Source organism: Neomonachus schauinslandi, chromosome X (genome assembly GCF_002201575.2).
Source record: "Neomonachus schauinslandi chromosome X, ASM220157v2, whole genome shotgun sequence".
Classification (NCBI taxonomy): Eukaryota; Metazoa; Chordata; class Mammalia; order Carnivora; family Phocidae; genus Neomonachus; species Neomonachus schauinslandi.
Window position 1 is genome coordinate 88,215,070 of NC_058419.1, and position 17,143 is coordinate 88,232,212.

The following is a 17,143-nucleotide window of genomic DNA, read 5'->3' on the forward strand; positions in this document are numbered from 1 at the left end:
GTGGAGAGAAAAGCCTCGGGAGACCTGCACTCTGCTGCGGGGTGAGGGTGGGCGGGGGAGGAGGAGCGCGCGGGGAGTTTCCCGCCTGGCCCCGCCCCCTCCGGCCCGCCGCAGCTCCTCCTCCTTCCGTGACGCCGCCTCCCGTTTCTAGGTAACGTGGGGGGGGTGTTAAACAACGCGGCCGCAAAGCGGCCGCTCCCTGCCAGGCCCTCTTCTCGGCCCCTTGACCCTCGGACGCTGAGAGCCATGGCCTTGCCGCTGCTGCCTGGCACCAGTTTCAACCGCAACGTGAGTAGTGAGGGCGCCCGAGGTCAGAGGTCCCGGCCAGAATCTGGGGTCCGGGCGTGGCCACCTCCCCCGACCCTACTCAAGTATCCTGCTGCCGCTTCACCCCTGCGCACTGGGCACAACTTGGACCAAACTTTGTGGGTGGGGGGAACACTTACTCTCTGTCTCCCCTTTTCCCAGTCTCTTCTAACTGTATCTGGATGCTTGAACGACATCAGATACAGAAGTAGAGTCTTCACAGGTGGCAGGACCCGCGAAGGTAGCCAGTGGTAGTGACGTGATAAGAGTCGTCGTTGAGCGTTTAAGATATGCAAGGTGCTGTGCTTTAGTCGCCCGGCGCGGCATTTGCTGCTTAGGTCCTATTTTTATTCCCATTTTGCAGTTGAGGAAACTGAGGCACGGGGCGATGAGTCACTCCCTCACTGGCCAGAGCTACACAGTTTCAGTGTGAAATTGGCTTTCTCCCAGGCAACCTGTTTCCACAGCCCAGGTGCCTAGTCATTGTCCTTAATAGCCTGTGTGAAAGAGAGAAATAGAGTTGCTGTTACGAAAGCCAAGAAACCTGGCCCTCTGGAGGCTGCTGGGGGCCGAGAGGGAAGGGTTCCATCAGCCTGTAAAGTTCGGTCCTAAGCTTTATAGAGAGAAGCATCCAAACCTGGAGGAGTTTTTTCTTCGTTGAGGATTGGGAGGAGTTCACTTCAAAACAAGATGAAAGTACAAAACAACACAACACGACAACACAAAAAACCCTGAGCACCAAAGAATCTTGCCAGTAACAAATAGCCCCTTATTTAAACAACAGCAGAAAAGTGATTCGTGCTTTTCTTTACACTGGTCACCACTCTTCCCTTGGGTTTGCCAGTTGCGTCTTCGGAAGAAGGTAGGTGATAACACGGGTGGGAGGGAATTCGAGGGAGCCCCTCAAGGTGTTTGTGTAAACCTCTGGTAAATTTAGAACGCAGCAGGGGATTGAATGAAGCGTTTGACTTTCTGGATTCCGAGGTGTCTGTTTTCAAGTTGTTGGCCCTAAAGTCCCAGTTTCCTTTGTGGCTTCAGGCCACTAGATTCTGACCTCCACGGGTCGCTTGGCCGGACCGAGTTCCTTGTTAAACCGTGGTTTGTCCATTTTTTTGGCTGATGGGTAGACGCCGGCCTTCCCGCCCAGCATTGCCCTTTGCTAAGATTCAGCCAGCCACACCAAGGAAGAAAGACCCTGAGAGGCAGGACACGCAAAAAGATTCCAGAAGTAAACAAGCATGCAGTGTAGGAGTAAATTTAATAAAAATTGAAAGTAGAGCCCACAGCTTTGGGCCCCACAACACTTCAGATGACCGATGTCCTCCTACTGCAGAAGTACCACAGCTCCCACATGCAGTGATGAAGAATAGGAAGGAAAAGCAGGGCTTTGATGGGATATTTTAAAATCTGCAAAGCTGTACTGAGTATACTTTGTTTTATTGTGAAGTACAACACGTGCAGAGAAGTGCATAATGGATGAACACCAAGTGAACATTAAGAAACAGAGTATTACCAGTACTCCAAAAGCCTCTCCCTTGACTGGGGTTGCCAGATTTAGCAAATAAAAATATATGTCCCCAATACTGAATGGGACCCACTTAGACCGAAAGCTTACTTGTTGTTTATCTCAAATTCAAATTTAACTGGACATCTTCTATATTATGGGGCAACCCTGCCTATGGCTCTTTCTTGTCATTACCCCCTTTGCTATTTACTGTCCAGAGTTAACTATCCTGAATGCGGGGACTGTGGTTAGGTTTTGCTTGCTTTTGAACTTGGTATCAATGTAAATGTCTGGTGTCTTTTGTGACTGGCTTGTGTTGAGCTCAATGTTATGTTAGATTTGTTCATGGGGCTGTCTGCAGAGGTAGTTTGCCTATTTTCCTTGCTTTGTAGTATTCCATTGTGTGAGTATGACATCATTTATATACCCATAGATAGAGATTTGGCTTGTTTGGGGTTATTAAGAATAGTTTGCTGTGACTATTCTTGTCCGTGTCTGTCGCTACAATTGCTAGATCATATGGTTTTCATATGTCCAGCTTTAGTAGACACTGTCAAAGTGCTTAAACCAATTTAAATCCCCAGCAGCATGTTATGTTCCGGTCGCTCTACATCCTAACACTTGGTATGGTTGGTCTTTTAAACTGTAGTTATTTCGATCAACAAGTACAGGGAAACTGTAGTTTTAATCTGCGCTTACCCGATTCCTAATGAACTTGAGCATGATTTACACATTTATTGGTCATTTGGATATTCTCTTTGTGTAATACTTGTTTGTCTCTTGTCTACTCTTTCTACTGGGTTGTCTGCCTTTTTTTTACTTAGTGAAATGTAGGAGTTCTATATAGACTTTGGATGTGACCCTTTTGTCCGACATCTGTGTTGGCAAATATCTTCTAGTCTGTGGCTGGCCTTTTCACTTTCTTACTGGTGTTTCTGATAAGTAATTGTTCCTTTAGATTAGTGATTTTTGTTTTTTCTTTAAGAAATTGCTCCTTATGCCAAATATGATGGTATTTTTCTGTGTTGTCTTCTGGAAATTTGGTTGTTTTTACCTTTCACATTTAGATTTCTAATCTAGTATAAATGTGTGTGTGTGTGTGTGTATGTATGAAAAGAAGTAGGGGTCCGGTTATATTTTTTCCTATATGGATATTCAGTTAACCCAGAACCATTTGTTAGCACAGTTCAACAGAGTAAGTTTTAAAGATCTCACTGGCTCTATGCCATGATTCGTGAATTGACAGTATCCAGTTTAGCAGACAGGAGAGCTTTGAAGAGCTCTCCCAGGAAGACATTTTATAGGCCTAAGGGGGGCATTACACTAGGCAAAAATTAGATTGATTACTGTAAGTTTACTTTCCTTGTGGGATATGATAACAAGGGCTTTTTAGGCAGATTACCTAACTCATGCTGATCAGGCAATTCATGATTGGCTGGTTTAAGATTCAATTTCTGGGACAGCCAAAACTAAGTTAAGTTTCAGTTTTTGACATGGGGCTTAGTGTGATCGACTCCATTTAGGGTCTGTTGTCTTTAACACATTTTTGGAAGAGACCACCCTTTCTCTACTTCTCTGCAGGGCTGCTACCTTTGTCACAAGTATCCAAATACATGTGGGGCTGCTTCTAGATTTGTGACTATATTTAAAAAAATTATTTACTTTATGCTTCAGACCAAAAGGAGTGTGTGTGTGTGTATGAATTAGGGAATGACAGTATACTTATTAGATATCTTGGGCTGTCATTTAACAAACTAGTATTTATATATTGAGTATATATATATTTGTCATTTAACAAACTTGTATGTGCCTAATTCAGATGGCTGCATTTGCACTAACCTTGTTACTGACTGGTGCCAAAAAACTAATATTATTTTAGAAACTTGTACTTAGTTAAAAGATCATATGTTCTCTGGTGCATAGAGTGGTCAAAAAGTCAGTAGAGCCAAATCTGGCTTTTTTTTTTTTTTAATCATCCCCCCCCCCCCCCCCCCCCTGGAGATAGCATAATTACTGGCTGTTTGGGTTTAAAATTATAACACAAGCTAACTTTTATTGCTTTTCTTAGAAATTAAAAAGGAACTTGTTTCTCCCCCTGATTAGCTGCTGATAGTCATGAGCAATAGATTGATTTCTGCCCACAGCTAGGTGATGCGCAGCCTGTATTTCTATCTCCGAAATACAAGAAGTATGGTGCTTTCTAAAATATAAGCATTTGTACCACTGATGACATTAAAATTATTTTGATGTGAATTAATTGAAAACCTTAGGGAAAGGTCACAGCTAAATTCCAGACAACACAGTATCTTTTTCCAAGAATTTACATCCTGCATTTATTTTGAGCTAAGAGAATCTCAGGCACATTGTCAGAAATAATAGGATATTAAAGTTAAAAGGGATATTTCCAGACAAAGCTAAAAATCTTTTCTATAGCATTTTGGACAGATGGCTGGCTAGCTGATCCTGAATGCCCCTAATGAATAATGAGGAGTACACTTTCTGTTTTTTATGAAGCTACCTTGCCACCATCTTAGGAGGGTTTGTTGTCAGTAGTCCGTCTCTAATTTATAGTGAAGCAACTGTTTCCTTGGACGAAAATAAACTATTTGAATTCATAGCAGTAGAATAAAACAGAAATTCAGAATCTCTCTGCCTCTCTTACAAAAGGGTGTGGGCAATACCTTGAAATTTATTTTTATCTAGACTAATATAAGCCTACTTACTAATATATAAGGAAAAGTGTTCTTTGGGAAATTTACCAGCAATTTAAATGATAAACAGCTGAAGGACACACTCTGAGTAATACATAGTATACATATTGACTTCCTCATGGGATGGTAGATAAATCAATTTAAATTTAGCGCAATGACAAAAATAATCATGAAACAATGACTCTATGCACAGGGTGGAGGTTTTTCCTGATCTAAAATTCTGCTTATGGATTTCTGGTTATATCTTAGTGGTTAATTCCATTGCCTTAAAATAACTTGCATCAGGTGCAAACCCCTCAACCTGGACACTCGAGTCCATTAGAGTTTGCCCGTCACCTTATGAGATCAATTTAATGAATCATGGCCAGCATTTAAAAAAAAAAGAAAGAAGCAAAATGGACTAGAAAAGAATAAAAAAAATCAGAGTAATGTGTGAGGGCATGGGAACAGTAAGTATCCTTTCGCGGACTTTTGCTTTCTGCCACGTGTGCAAGTGAACTGGGTTGCACTCAAACCTGTTTGTTATTGTGGTAGCAGAGTGTGAAACACGCTCTCATTAGAGCTGTTTCTACCAGCTCGTGCCTCTGTTTTTACCAGCTCGTGCCTCTGTTTTTAATTCAGAACTTCAGTTTCCTTCCAGGCCAGATCTAGTCTTTTACCCTTCTAGAAGCTTCAATAGATCCTAGTCAGATTTTTTCTTTTTTTTTTTTTTAAAGATTTTATTTATTTGGCAGAGAGAGACACAGCGAGAGAGGGAACACAAGCAGGGGGAGTGGGAGAGGGAGAAGGAGGCTTCCCATGGTGCAGGGAGCCCGATGTGGGGCTCGATCCCGGGACCCTGGGACCATGACCTGAGCCGAAGGCAGATGCTTAACGACTGAGCCACCCAGGCGCCCCAGATTTTTTTTCTTAATTGCTGTAAAGTTCACATAACATAAAATTAACCACTAGCCATTTCAATTTTTTTTTTTTTAATTTGAGACAGAGAGCACTCGCACAAGCGGGGAGGAGGGACAGAGAGAGAGGGAGAAGCAGACTCCCCACTGAGCAGGGAACCTGATGTGGGGACTTGATCCCAGGACCCTGAGATCAGGGCCCGAGCCAAAGGCAGATGCTTAACCGACCGAGCCACCCAGACACCTCAACCACTAGCCATTTCAAAGGGTACCATTCAGTGGCATTTGGTACCTTCACAGTGTTTTGCAACGATCACCTCTAACTAGTTCAGAGACGTTGTCTTCATCCCAAATCTCAATCTTTTTATCCCGGAGGGACTTTGAAATGCTTTTCAGCTCTCGGGGACCTCCTGTGTACAAATGATTTCTACAGCCCATGGTACATTAGCATGATCCATGAGTTGTAGATGTAATGATCCAGTAATAATTGTCTCTTCTGAGTAAAAAGTAATAGGTTTCTGTGGATTTGTTAATTTTGGTCAACCTACTCACATGGTCTGTGTGGTTTCCCTTTCCTGCAAAGGATATCAACTCTAATGCAGGGTGGGAGGGGGCCGGGTACATAGTAGAGGAAACTTCAGGGTTTTTTTCCGCTTACTGTAAAATTTCCTACTTGATTTTTTCCCCCTTTCCCCTTATCCAAGTAGATCTAAAAATCTTCTCATTGTTTCTACTATCAAGGGCCCTAGTAAGATAGGATATGTGGCATGTGGTATCAGCAAAAGTAGTTTTTCCCCCTATTTAAAACTAAAAATGACTTTTAACCAGCTTTTCTTGAAAAACAAATAGGCAATCAAGCTTAGCTTACCTTTCTTTCCTTTTTATACATTTAGAAAATTCATAAAGCAACATAGTACATTTCTGTTCAGTAACTGTTTTAATCTAAGATGTGATTTACTTTTTAAAAAAGTAGGCTCAGTTGATTTAATTTAAATAAAGGTTATAAATTCATTTTAATTAATGCTGTTTACAACATGAAAATACATCGACAATGTTAAGTAAGTTACTAAAACCATATGGCAAAGCAATATGAATAAAAATATAGCCTAAGACTTAATTTTATATGAGACTTACAAGTTAAGCTTTATGGGGTGTCTGGGTGGCTCTGTAGGTTGAGCGTCTGACTCTTGGTTTTGGCTCAGGCCATGATCTCATGGGTTGTGAGATCGAGCCCTGCATGGGGCTCTGTGCTCAGCCGGGAGTCTGCTTGGGGATTTTCCCCCTCTGCCCCTTCCCCTGCGCTCTTACTCTGTCTCTCTCAGGTAAATAAATCTTTAAAAAAATATTATTTTCTTAAAACTAAAAATAAAGTATAAAAATTACCTCTTAAATGTGAAATCTGTGCTGGTATTTTGCCACATAAATACTGAATTCTGGGTCAAATTTGAGATAAGCACACATAGATTTCATTTTCAACTGAAATGAGATTTCTGGCCTTCCTCTTGATACCTGTTAACAAGGAAAGCTTTGCTCATAGGAATCAGAAGTTGAAAAACCACAGCAAAATGGTCACTGCTTCCCTACGAATGATAGGATACTTGACTTTCATATATATATATTTGGAACTGGCATAGGTATATGTTTAAACTTTACAAGAAATTGCTAAACTGTCTTTCAAGGTGGTTGTATCATTGCATTCCCACCAGCAATGAATGAGTGTTCCTGTTACTCAGAGTACTCGTGAACAATTGGCATTGTCAGTGTTTGGATTTTAGCAATTCTAATAAACGTAGAGTGGTATGTCATCCTGATTGAAACTTTTTTCCCCTGGCAGTTAATGATGTTGAACGTCTTTTCGTCTGCTTATTTGCCACCCATCTATCTTCTTTGGTGAAATGTCTGTTAGTGTGTTTTGCCTGTCTTTAACTGGGTTGTTTGTTTCCTTCCTATTGAATTTTGAGAGTTCTTTATATATTCTGGATACAAGTCCATTGTTGGATATGTGCTTTGCAAATATTTTCTCCCAGTCTGTGGCTTAAATTTTCATTCTCTTAAGGCTAGAAAATATGTGTACATTTTTAAAGATAAAATACAACATGAATCCAAACTGGTATTTCCAATGCAAATGAAGGATTATAGGGTTTTTATTTAACTTCTTTGATTCTGTATTTATCTTTTACTTATATTGAGAATCTTGATTCATAAGGATGTTAACATAATTATTTTCTTGCTTTATCCTATCATAAATAAAAATATATATCCATATAATAGTTTCTGATCAATAACATTATTAAGAATTTGAGTTTTCAAATGGTTTAATATTTCTTTTTTTTTTATTTGATAGAGACACAGCAAGAGAGGGAACACAGGAAAGGGGACTGGGAGAGGGAGAAGCAGGCTTCCTGCGGAGCAGGGAGCCTGATGCGGGGCTCCATCCCAGGACCCTGGGATCATGACCTGAGCCGAAGGCAGACACTAAACAACTGAGCCACCCCAGTGCCCTGGTTTAATATTTCTTTGTAGTTCTTTTGTTTTATATATCCCATTTGGAATGTATGGTCAAATTATTGGGTTTTAATTTCATTTAAATGGTTCCTGACAGTATGGTTAGGTCACCAACTCAATACCCAGTTAGGTTCATTCATTTCATTTTGTTTTTTTCTTTTTTTTAAAATTTTTTTTAAAATTTAAATTTCTTTTAAGATTTTTTATTTTATTTATTTGAGAGAGAGAGAGTGAGCATGAGCAGGGGGAGGAGCAGAGGGAGAGGGAGAAGCAAACTCCCCCCTGAGCAGGGAGCCCGATGCAGGACGGGATCCCAGGACCCTGAGGTCCTGACCTGAGCTGAAGGCAGACACTTAACCAGGAGTCCCTAATTTAAATTTTAGGTAGTTAACATACAGTGCGATATTAGTTTCTAGGGTAAAATTCAGTGATTCATCACTTACATAATCTTGCTTTTTAATTTTAAAAACTTTGTTTTACTGTAGTGTAAAAATAGAACATTTATGTGGTTTCAGAGTCAAGTTTACAAAGTGAGGTGCATTCAGACAGGTATGTATAGCTTTTGTCCTTGTCCCTTCAATCTTGTTATCTCTTCCCCCTTCCCTCTATAAGTAGCTTAACCCAAAACTTTTTTTTAATCTTTTCTTTTTCTGTTTTTGGTTTTAAACCAGCAAATTTTAAAATACATTCACATGGTCTCTTATTAAACAAATGGTAGCATACTCTATACATTCTCTTACATCTTCCATTTTTCCTTCTAACAGTGTATCTTGGAGATCTCTTCATCGTAGTGGACAGTTTTCCTCATGCTGTTGGAATGTGTAATCCATTCACAGCTACATAGTACTCCATTGTGTGGACATAACCATAGTTTATTCAGCCCATCCCCTTTTGATATATAGTTGCATTATTTCCAGTCTTTTGCTATTACAGATATTGCTGCAATAAATAGCCAAAGTTGGGTCTCAAAAGAAACTACGGAAAAAGTAAAAAGTCTGCCTATAGTATGGGAGACAATATCTGCAAAGCATGTATCTGATGAGGAACTTATATCCAGTGTATGTAAAAGTGAGCAAAGGATCTGAAGAGATATTGCTCCAAAAAACCTTTACAAAGAGCCACGAACACATGAAAAGATGATCAACATCACTAGTTGTTAGGAAAATTCAAATCAAAACCCCAGTGAGTTATTACTCTATACCCGCTAGGATGGCTATAACAAAAAAGACAGTACCCGGTGTTGGCAAGGATGTGGAGAAATGGGAACCCTCATGCATTGCTGGTAGGAATATAAAACAGTACTGCTGCTTATGGAAAAGTTTGCAGTTTCACAAAAGTTTAAACATGGAGTTACTCTATGTCGCAGCACCCCCGGGTATACAAGAGAAGAGAAACGTATGTCCACAAAAAATGCAAACGTGAATGCTTAGAACAACATTATTCATATTAGCCAAAAATTAGAAATAACCCAAATGTCCATCAACTGATGAATGGATAAATAAAATGTGGTATTAGCCATACAGTGGAATATTATTTGGCCATAAAAATACTGATACATGCCACAACATGGATGAACTTCAAAAACATACTATAAACAATACGTAAAAGACTGCGTATTGTATGAGCCCGTTTGTGTGAAATGTGCAGAAGAGGCAAATCTATAGAGACAGAAATTAGATGAATGGTTGCCTAGGCCCGTGTGGGGGAGGGGATGGAATGAGGAGTGACTGCTAATGGGTATGAGGTTTCTCTTTGGGATGATGAACGCGTTCTAAAGTTAGTTTGTGGGGATGATTGCACAACTTTGTAATTATAGTAAACTCCATTGAATTGTATATTTTAAATGGGTGAGCTTTAGAATGTATGAATCATACCTCAATAAAACTGTTGGAAAATAAATGGCCGAAGAAAGGAGTTGGTGGTGGAGAAATCACTGGACAGGCAAACAGTAGGTGTCTATTGTGCCAGATCATGGGATGGTTTTGATTTAAAGGATTTTGTTACTTGTTTCCAGGATCCACTGAAATACCTTTGAAATCCCATTATTTCAGACTGGGCCACTTCTTGAAGCTGTCACTCATAGTTTGGAAATGACATAATATTCCATTGCTATTCCTAAATGTTAACTTGGGGTTCAGGAATTAGAGTCACTTTGCCTATTTGGGGATCAAACACCTAACCTTGGTTGCTTTTGTATTCTGTCCTGAACTTCATAGCTCTGTTACTTAGGATAGATTCTTCTGGCTATAAGTAACGGAATACCTGACTAACAGTGGCTTAAGCCAAATTGATCTTCTCATCAGAAGGACTCTAGTGGTGTGGCAGTTTCAGGTTTAGGCAGTGGCCGATGAATGTCATAAAGGGCTCAGACTCTTTTTATCTCTCCATTCTGCTATCATGAGAATGTTGGCTTTTCATTCTTGGATCTGTGGCCTCATGGATGCAAGGTGCTTGCCTTAGTTCCAGACATCACAACATCTCATAACCCTATTCAAGACCAGTAAGGAGGAGAGGGAGGGCAAAAAGGCCCTTTTTTTCAGGAAATGAAGTGTTTTCCAGCCCCCCAGTAGATTTCCCCCTTACATCTTATTGGCTAAAATAGAGTCATATGGCTTTCCTTTGCTAAAGGGGTATTGGGAACTTGATTTTTCACCATCTATTTTTGGAGCTGGGAAAGAGAAAAGGCAGTAAATAATGGCTTTTGGGAGCTAAACCTTTGTCTGCCACACCAACCACGGACTCGATACCTGTGAGTCTAGATTCCCCCTCAGCCTTAGCATTTCTTTTCTTTTCTCTTTTCTTTTCAAGAGAGGGAGAGAGAATGAGCAGGGTAGGGGTAGAGGAAGAGGGAGAGAATCCCAAGCAGCTCCACGAGCATGGAGCCCAACGTGGGGCTCGATCCCACGACTCTTGAGATCATGACCTGAGCCGAAATCAAGAGTCCGATGCCTAATCTACTGAGTCACCCAAGGGCCCCAGCACCCCTTCCTTTAAAACATTTTTGTTTGTGTTTTTTAATATATAGGTAATGCATGAGTATGCCATCATTGTAAAAAATTCAAACGATACTCTTTATTTCTTAGCAGTTTTCTTTTCCGTAATGGAAAACAAGCCTCATACCCAGTTAAACCAGCATACTCACTGTCTGTCCTTTGAATATATTTTGGACTCAGTTGTTAAACTACTCAGTTATTGATTTACTTGCCTTCTTCCTGACAGCATTCTTGTGCTTCTTCCTGTTCCCATCTAAATCTTAGCTTTCCCTCGAAGGGTGCCTCTACTCCCCTCCCTTCTCATTAAAGCCTTCCCTGATCATTTCAGCAGGAGCCCTCTCTCTGTCTTCATAACCCTGAACACACCTATATTGTCCAGACCACCCATTTACTGGCTTATTGCCTGTGTTGTGTTTTGCATTCTTTATGTGTGACTGTGACATTCCTCTGCTGACTGGGAAGCTGTGATTGATGGCTCTTTGGGTTGCCTTTCCTTCCCCGGGGCGGCCCTTAATAGGTGCCTGTTGATTGTCTCTGTCCGCCTGTAGCCGCCATGCCTAAAAACTAGGGGCGATAAACACAGTTTGGGAGAATCCTCTCTAGAATTAGTTTCTCGCCTGTGTCTTCCACTGTTGCCGTAGAGCAGAGGATTTCTTATTTTAGCAACAGTGACTATAAGAGAGGAAGAAAGTCATGTGCTGCTGTGGCTTCAGTAGGTTGTAAGCCTCTCAGGATGCGTGGCTTATGCCAAGTGGCCAGGATAGCATGAAGATGTCACATACAAGCTGTGACTCAAAGCCTCTTCTGTGGCCCCTTGTGCCACGCAGAGGGACGTCTCTCTTCTCCTTGTTGGCATCCAGTTTGGCCTTTTCCAGAAGCAGCACATTCTTCTCTGAACATTCTTGAGGCAGGATCCCCTTAAGAGACCAGTCTCCCGACAGCAGGGTTCTAGATAGGCACTAGCGCACACGTAAAGGGATTTCTTGGGCCATTTCCTGAGGAGCTTATCCTGTTACTATAGTTGTAGAAAGGGCAGAGCCAACTCTGAGGGGGGAGGGGGACCCCAAGGCAAAAGGAAGGGGGAAACAGGCATTTTCACTCCCCTATTAGCCAGGCCCCCAGGATGCCTGAATTTGACCTGACCACTCCACTGTGACTAAGTGCTCAGCTTGGCCAACTGAAGGCCAAAGAAACTTTGTGCATTCCTGACCATGTGTTTGGCATCCGCAAGGAGGGGATGGTCATAACTGCTAGAGTTTGGGGAGAGATCAGGTCCATTCACTTGGCTTACAGTTAATTTAGACTACCTTTTCTTTGGCACACGAGTTTGGCAACTGAAGCCGAAATGTTTGTTTTATCATTTATAGGGCTCTTTCCATCTCATTTTTGTGAGTCATTTATTGCTCATCTGTGTTTCCATTCATTCTTCATACTTTATAAAAGGCACCAGTGTGGACTGTCTCCTGGTTACCAAGGAAAGTAGATCCACTCTTGCCTTGTACTGGTAATTGAAATTTTTATGGAGGAAAATTAAGAGATTCACGTGTAGCTCAAAGGAATAATACAGAGTGATCCTGTGTACCCTTTACTCAGTTTCCCATTGGTACCATTTTGCAAAACTAGTATACTACCAGAGCCAGGATATAAACATTAATATAATCCACTGATCCCATTAAGGTGTCCTCAGCTTTACTTGTACTCATTTGTGTGTGTGCATTTAGTCTGTACGGTTCATCACATGTGTGGGTTGCTGTGATCACCCTGACGGTGAAGATACCGACCAGTTCCAGCATCACAAGGGTCCATCCTGTTGTTCTTTTGTAACCCCACCCATCTTCCCATCAACTGCCCCCCCAATATCTCTGAGTCCTGGCAACCACTAGTCTGTGCTCCATTTCTAAAAATTTTTTTAAAAGATTTTAGTTAGTTAGTTATTTGAGAGAGAGCATAGGCTGGTGGAGGAGCAGAGGGAGAAGGACAAGCAGACTCCCTGCTGAGCGTGGAGCCCATTGAGAGGCTCGATCCCATGATCCTGAGATCGTGACCTGAGCCGAAATCTAGAGTCGGGCGCTTAACTGACTGAGCCACCCAGGTGCCCCCCAAAATGTCATTAGTTTGAAAATGTTACACAGAATGGAATTACACAGTATGTAGCTCTTGGGATTATTATTATTTTTCACTTGGCTTAATTTTTTCATGACTTATGTAGCTAGTTGCACATATCAGTTGTTCCTTCATTTATATTGCTGAGTAGTAGTCCATGTATGTACCACAGTTTCTTTCACTGTTTACTTGCTGGAGGACATCTGGGCCATTGCTGGTTTTGGGCTGTGAGGGTTACAGCTGCTCCAGGCATTCATGTACAAGTTTTTGTATGGACATGTGTTTTCATTTTCTGAGATAAATATCCAAGAGTGCAATTTGTGGATCATAATGGTAATTGCATGTTTAGTTTTTTTAAAAAGATTTTATTTATTTATTTGAGAGAGAGAGAATGCATCAGTGGGGGGGGGGGTGGCAGAGAGAGAATCTCAAGCAGACTCCATGCTGCGTGCAGGGTCCCAACGAGGGGCTCGATCCCACGGCCCATGAGATCACGACCTGAGCGGAAACCAAGAGTTGGATGCTCAACTGACTGAGGCACCAAGGTACCCCTGCATGTATAGTTTTACAAAAACAAAACAAAACATAAAACTACCAAACTATTTTTGAGAGCGAATGTACCATTTTACATTCCCCAGAGCAGTGTACGAGTGATCTAGTTTGTCCACATCCTAGTCAGCATTTAGTATTGTCACTATTTTTTATTTTAGCCAGTAGGTGTGTAGCAATCTCTCATTGTGGGTTTAATTGGCATTTCTCTGATGGCTTATGCATGAGTCGAATATCTTTTCATGTGCTTATTTGCCATCTGTATATCCACCTTGGTGAAATGTCTGTTTATGTCTTTTGCCTGTTTCTAATTGGGATGTGTTTTTACTGTTGAGCTTTGAGAATTCTTTATATATTCTAGATACTAGCCCTTCGGCTAAGATGTGGTTTGCACATATTTTCTCCCAGTCTGTAGCTCGTCTTTTCATCCTGTTAACTTTTGCATAGCAAAAAAGTTTCTAATTTTGTTGAGGTCCAATTTATCAATTTTTCCTTTTATGGATCATGCTTTTGAGTTAAGTCTAAGAACTCTCTGCCCAGCCCTAGATACTGGAGATTTTCTCCTCTGTTTTTTCCTAAAATTTTTATAGTTTTACATTTTATGTTCAAGTCTGTGATCCATTTTGAGTTGATTTTTATATAAGATGTGATAATTAGTTCAGGATCCATTTGATTTTGTCTATGGATATCCAATTACTCCAGCACCATTTGTTGAAAAGGCTAGTCTTCCTCTACTGAATTGCTTTTGCACCTTTGTAAAAACTCATTTTGAGCGTTTTTGGGTGGTCTTTTTTGTTGTCTGTTTTGTTCTGTCGGTCTTTGTGTCTGTCCTTCTGCCAATGCCACACTGTTTTTATTACCATAGTAATATTGTAAACCTTAATATCAGGTATAGTGATTCTTTCCACCTTACTTATCTTTCTCAAGATTCTTCTTTGTCTAGGGTCTGTACCTTCCATATGAATTTTAGAATCAGCTTGTCTATGTCTACAAGTAACTTTGCTGGGATATTGGTAGGAATCGCATTAGACCTCTAGATCATTTTGGAGGAGAATTGGCATCTTTACTATGTAGAGTCTTCCAATCCTTAAGCATGATCTGTGTCTCCATTTCTTTAAGTCATTTTTAATTTTTTTCATTAGCATTTTGTAATTTTCAGCTCACAGATCCTGTATGTGTTCCGTATTTTAATTTTCTTTGGAGTGATTGTAAATGACATCATGTTTTAAATTTCAGTCTCACGTGTTTATTGTTAGTATATAGAAGTGTGATCGACTTGTGTGTGCTGATCTTGCATCCTGTGACACTGCTGAACTCAATTATTAGTTGTAGGATTTTTTTGTGTGTGAATTCTGTGAACTTTTTTATATAAACAATCTTGTCACCTATAAATAGAGTTCTTTTTCTTCCTTTCCAATTTGTGTCCCTTTAATTTTTCTTGCATTCCTGTGGTGGGTAGAACTTCTAATAATGTGTTGAATAAGAATAGAACAGACATTCTTGCTTTGTTTCTGATTTTGGGAGAGCATTTAGTCTTTCACTATTAAGTGTGATGTTAGCTATAGATTTTTTATAGATGCTCTTTATCAAGTAGTTCCCCTGTGTTCTTAACTAGTTGGGGGTCTTTATCACGAATGGGTGTTGAATTTAACAAATGTGTTTAACCTGTATTAATAGATATGATTATTTGAGTTTTCTTCTCCATTTGTTGATATGGTAGATTACATTGATTTTGAAATGTTGACCCAGCCTTGCATAATAAATCCCATGTGGTCATAGTGTATAATTCTTTTTATACAGTGCCAGACTCAATTTGCTAATTTTTTTGTGGAGGATATTTGTATCTATGTTCAAGAGAAATTTTGGTCTGTAGTTTTCTGGTTTTTTTTTTTTTTTTTTAATTTTTAAAAAAGATTGTATTTATTTGACAGAGAGACACAGCGAGAGAGGAGAGGGAGAGGGAGAAGCAGGCTTCCCGCTGAGCAGGGAGCCTGATGCAGGGCTCGATCCCAGGACCCTGGGACCATGACCTGAGCTGAAGGCAGATGCTTAACCAACTGAGCCACCCAGGCACCCCTGTAGTTTTCTGTTTTTGAACTGTCTTCTTTGGTTTGGTATCAAGATAATACTGACTTAATAAAATGAGCTGGGAAGAGTTCCCTCCTCTTTATTTTCAGGAAGAGACTGCATAAAAATGGTGTTAATTCTTATTTAAATATTTGGTAAAATTCTCCAGTAAAGCCATCTGGGCATAGGGGTTTCTTTTTGGCTTTTAGTTATAAATTCAGGTTCTTTAAAGGTTACTATTGAGATTATTTCATCTTGGCTGAGTTTTGGTAGTTTGTGGTTTTGAGAAATTGGTTCACTTTTTTAGGTTGTTGAATTTATGTGTGTAAAGTTGGTCAGAGTGTTCCCTCATTATCTTTTTAATGACTATGGCATCTATGAAGATACCCCTATTTCATTTCTGATACTGGTGATTTGTATCTTAACTCTTTTTAAAAGCTTTTTTCAGTCTTGCTAGAGATTTTATTAATATATATTTTTTGAAGAACAAGTTTTGTATTTGATTTTCTCTATTTTCCTGTTTTTATCAATTTTGCTGATTTCTGCTCTAACCTTTATTATTTCCTTTGTGCTTGTTTTTAATTTATTTTACTCTTCTTTTTCTAATTTCTCGAAGTAGGAACTTAGGGTATTGATTTGAGACCTTTCCTCATTTCTTTTTTTAAAGATTTATTTATTTACTAGAGAGAGAGCGAGGGAGTGGGGTTGGGGGCAGGGGTAGAGGGAGAGAGAGAGAACCTTAAGCAGACTCTGCATGGAACGTGGAGCCTGACATGGGGCTTGATCCCATGACCCTGAGATCACGACATGAGCTGAAACCAAGAGTCGGCCGCTTAACCAACTGAGCCACCCAGGCGTCCCCTTTCCTTATTTCTAATGTAAATATTTAGTGCTAAATTTCCCCCTTAACACTGCTTTAGCTGTATCCTACATATTTTGATGTGTTGTATTTTCATTTTCTTTCAGTTCTGTTTTTTAAAATTTCTGAGATTTCCTCCTTGACCCACATACAATTTAAAAGTGTGTTGTTTCATTTCCACATATTTGGAGAATTTTCCTATTGTCTTTCTTTTATTGATTTCTAGTTTGATTCCATTATCATCAGAATACAATCTGTATGATCTTAATTCGTTTAAATTTGCCAAAGCTGCTTTTATGGTCTGCAGTATGGTCTAACTTGGTGAATGTTCCATGCACACTTGAAAAGAATATGTATTCTGCTGTTGTTGGGTGGAGGGTTCTATATAGGTCAGTTAGGATCTGTCGGTTACATGTGTTGGTTGCCGAGAGGATTGTTGAAGTCCCCAACTGTAACTGTGGATTTGTCTATTTCTCCTTTAACTTTATTGGTTTTGCTTCATATATTTTGAGGTTCTGTCATTTGGTGCGTACACATTTAAGTTTGTTGTGTCTTTCTGGTGGATTGATTCTTTTATCATTATATATCATTATATAAAGTCTCTATTTGCTCTAGTAATTTTCTTTGCTCTGAAGTCTAGTGTATCAGTT

General features: G+C 40.1%; 1 protein-coding gene across 1 annotated transcript in view; it reads left to right on the forward strand.

Moving 5' to 3' along the window:
- Positions 1-246: 246 nt before the first annotated feature.
- EFHC2 (EF-hand domain containing 2) overlaps positions 247-17,143 on the forward strand; it is a 191,353-nt gene continuing 174,456 nt past the window's right edge. The window contains exon 1 of the mRNA XM_021681492.1: positions 247-288. Coding sequence (XP_021537167.1) covers positions 247-288 — 42 coding nt within the window. The remainder of the gene's footprint in view (positions 289-17,143) is intronic.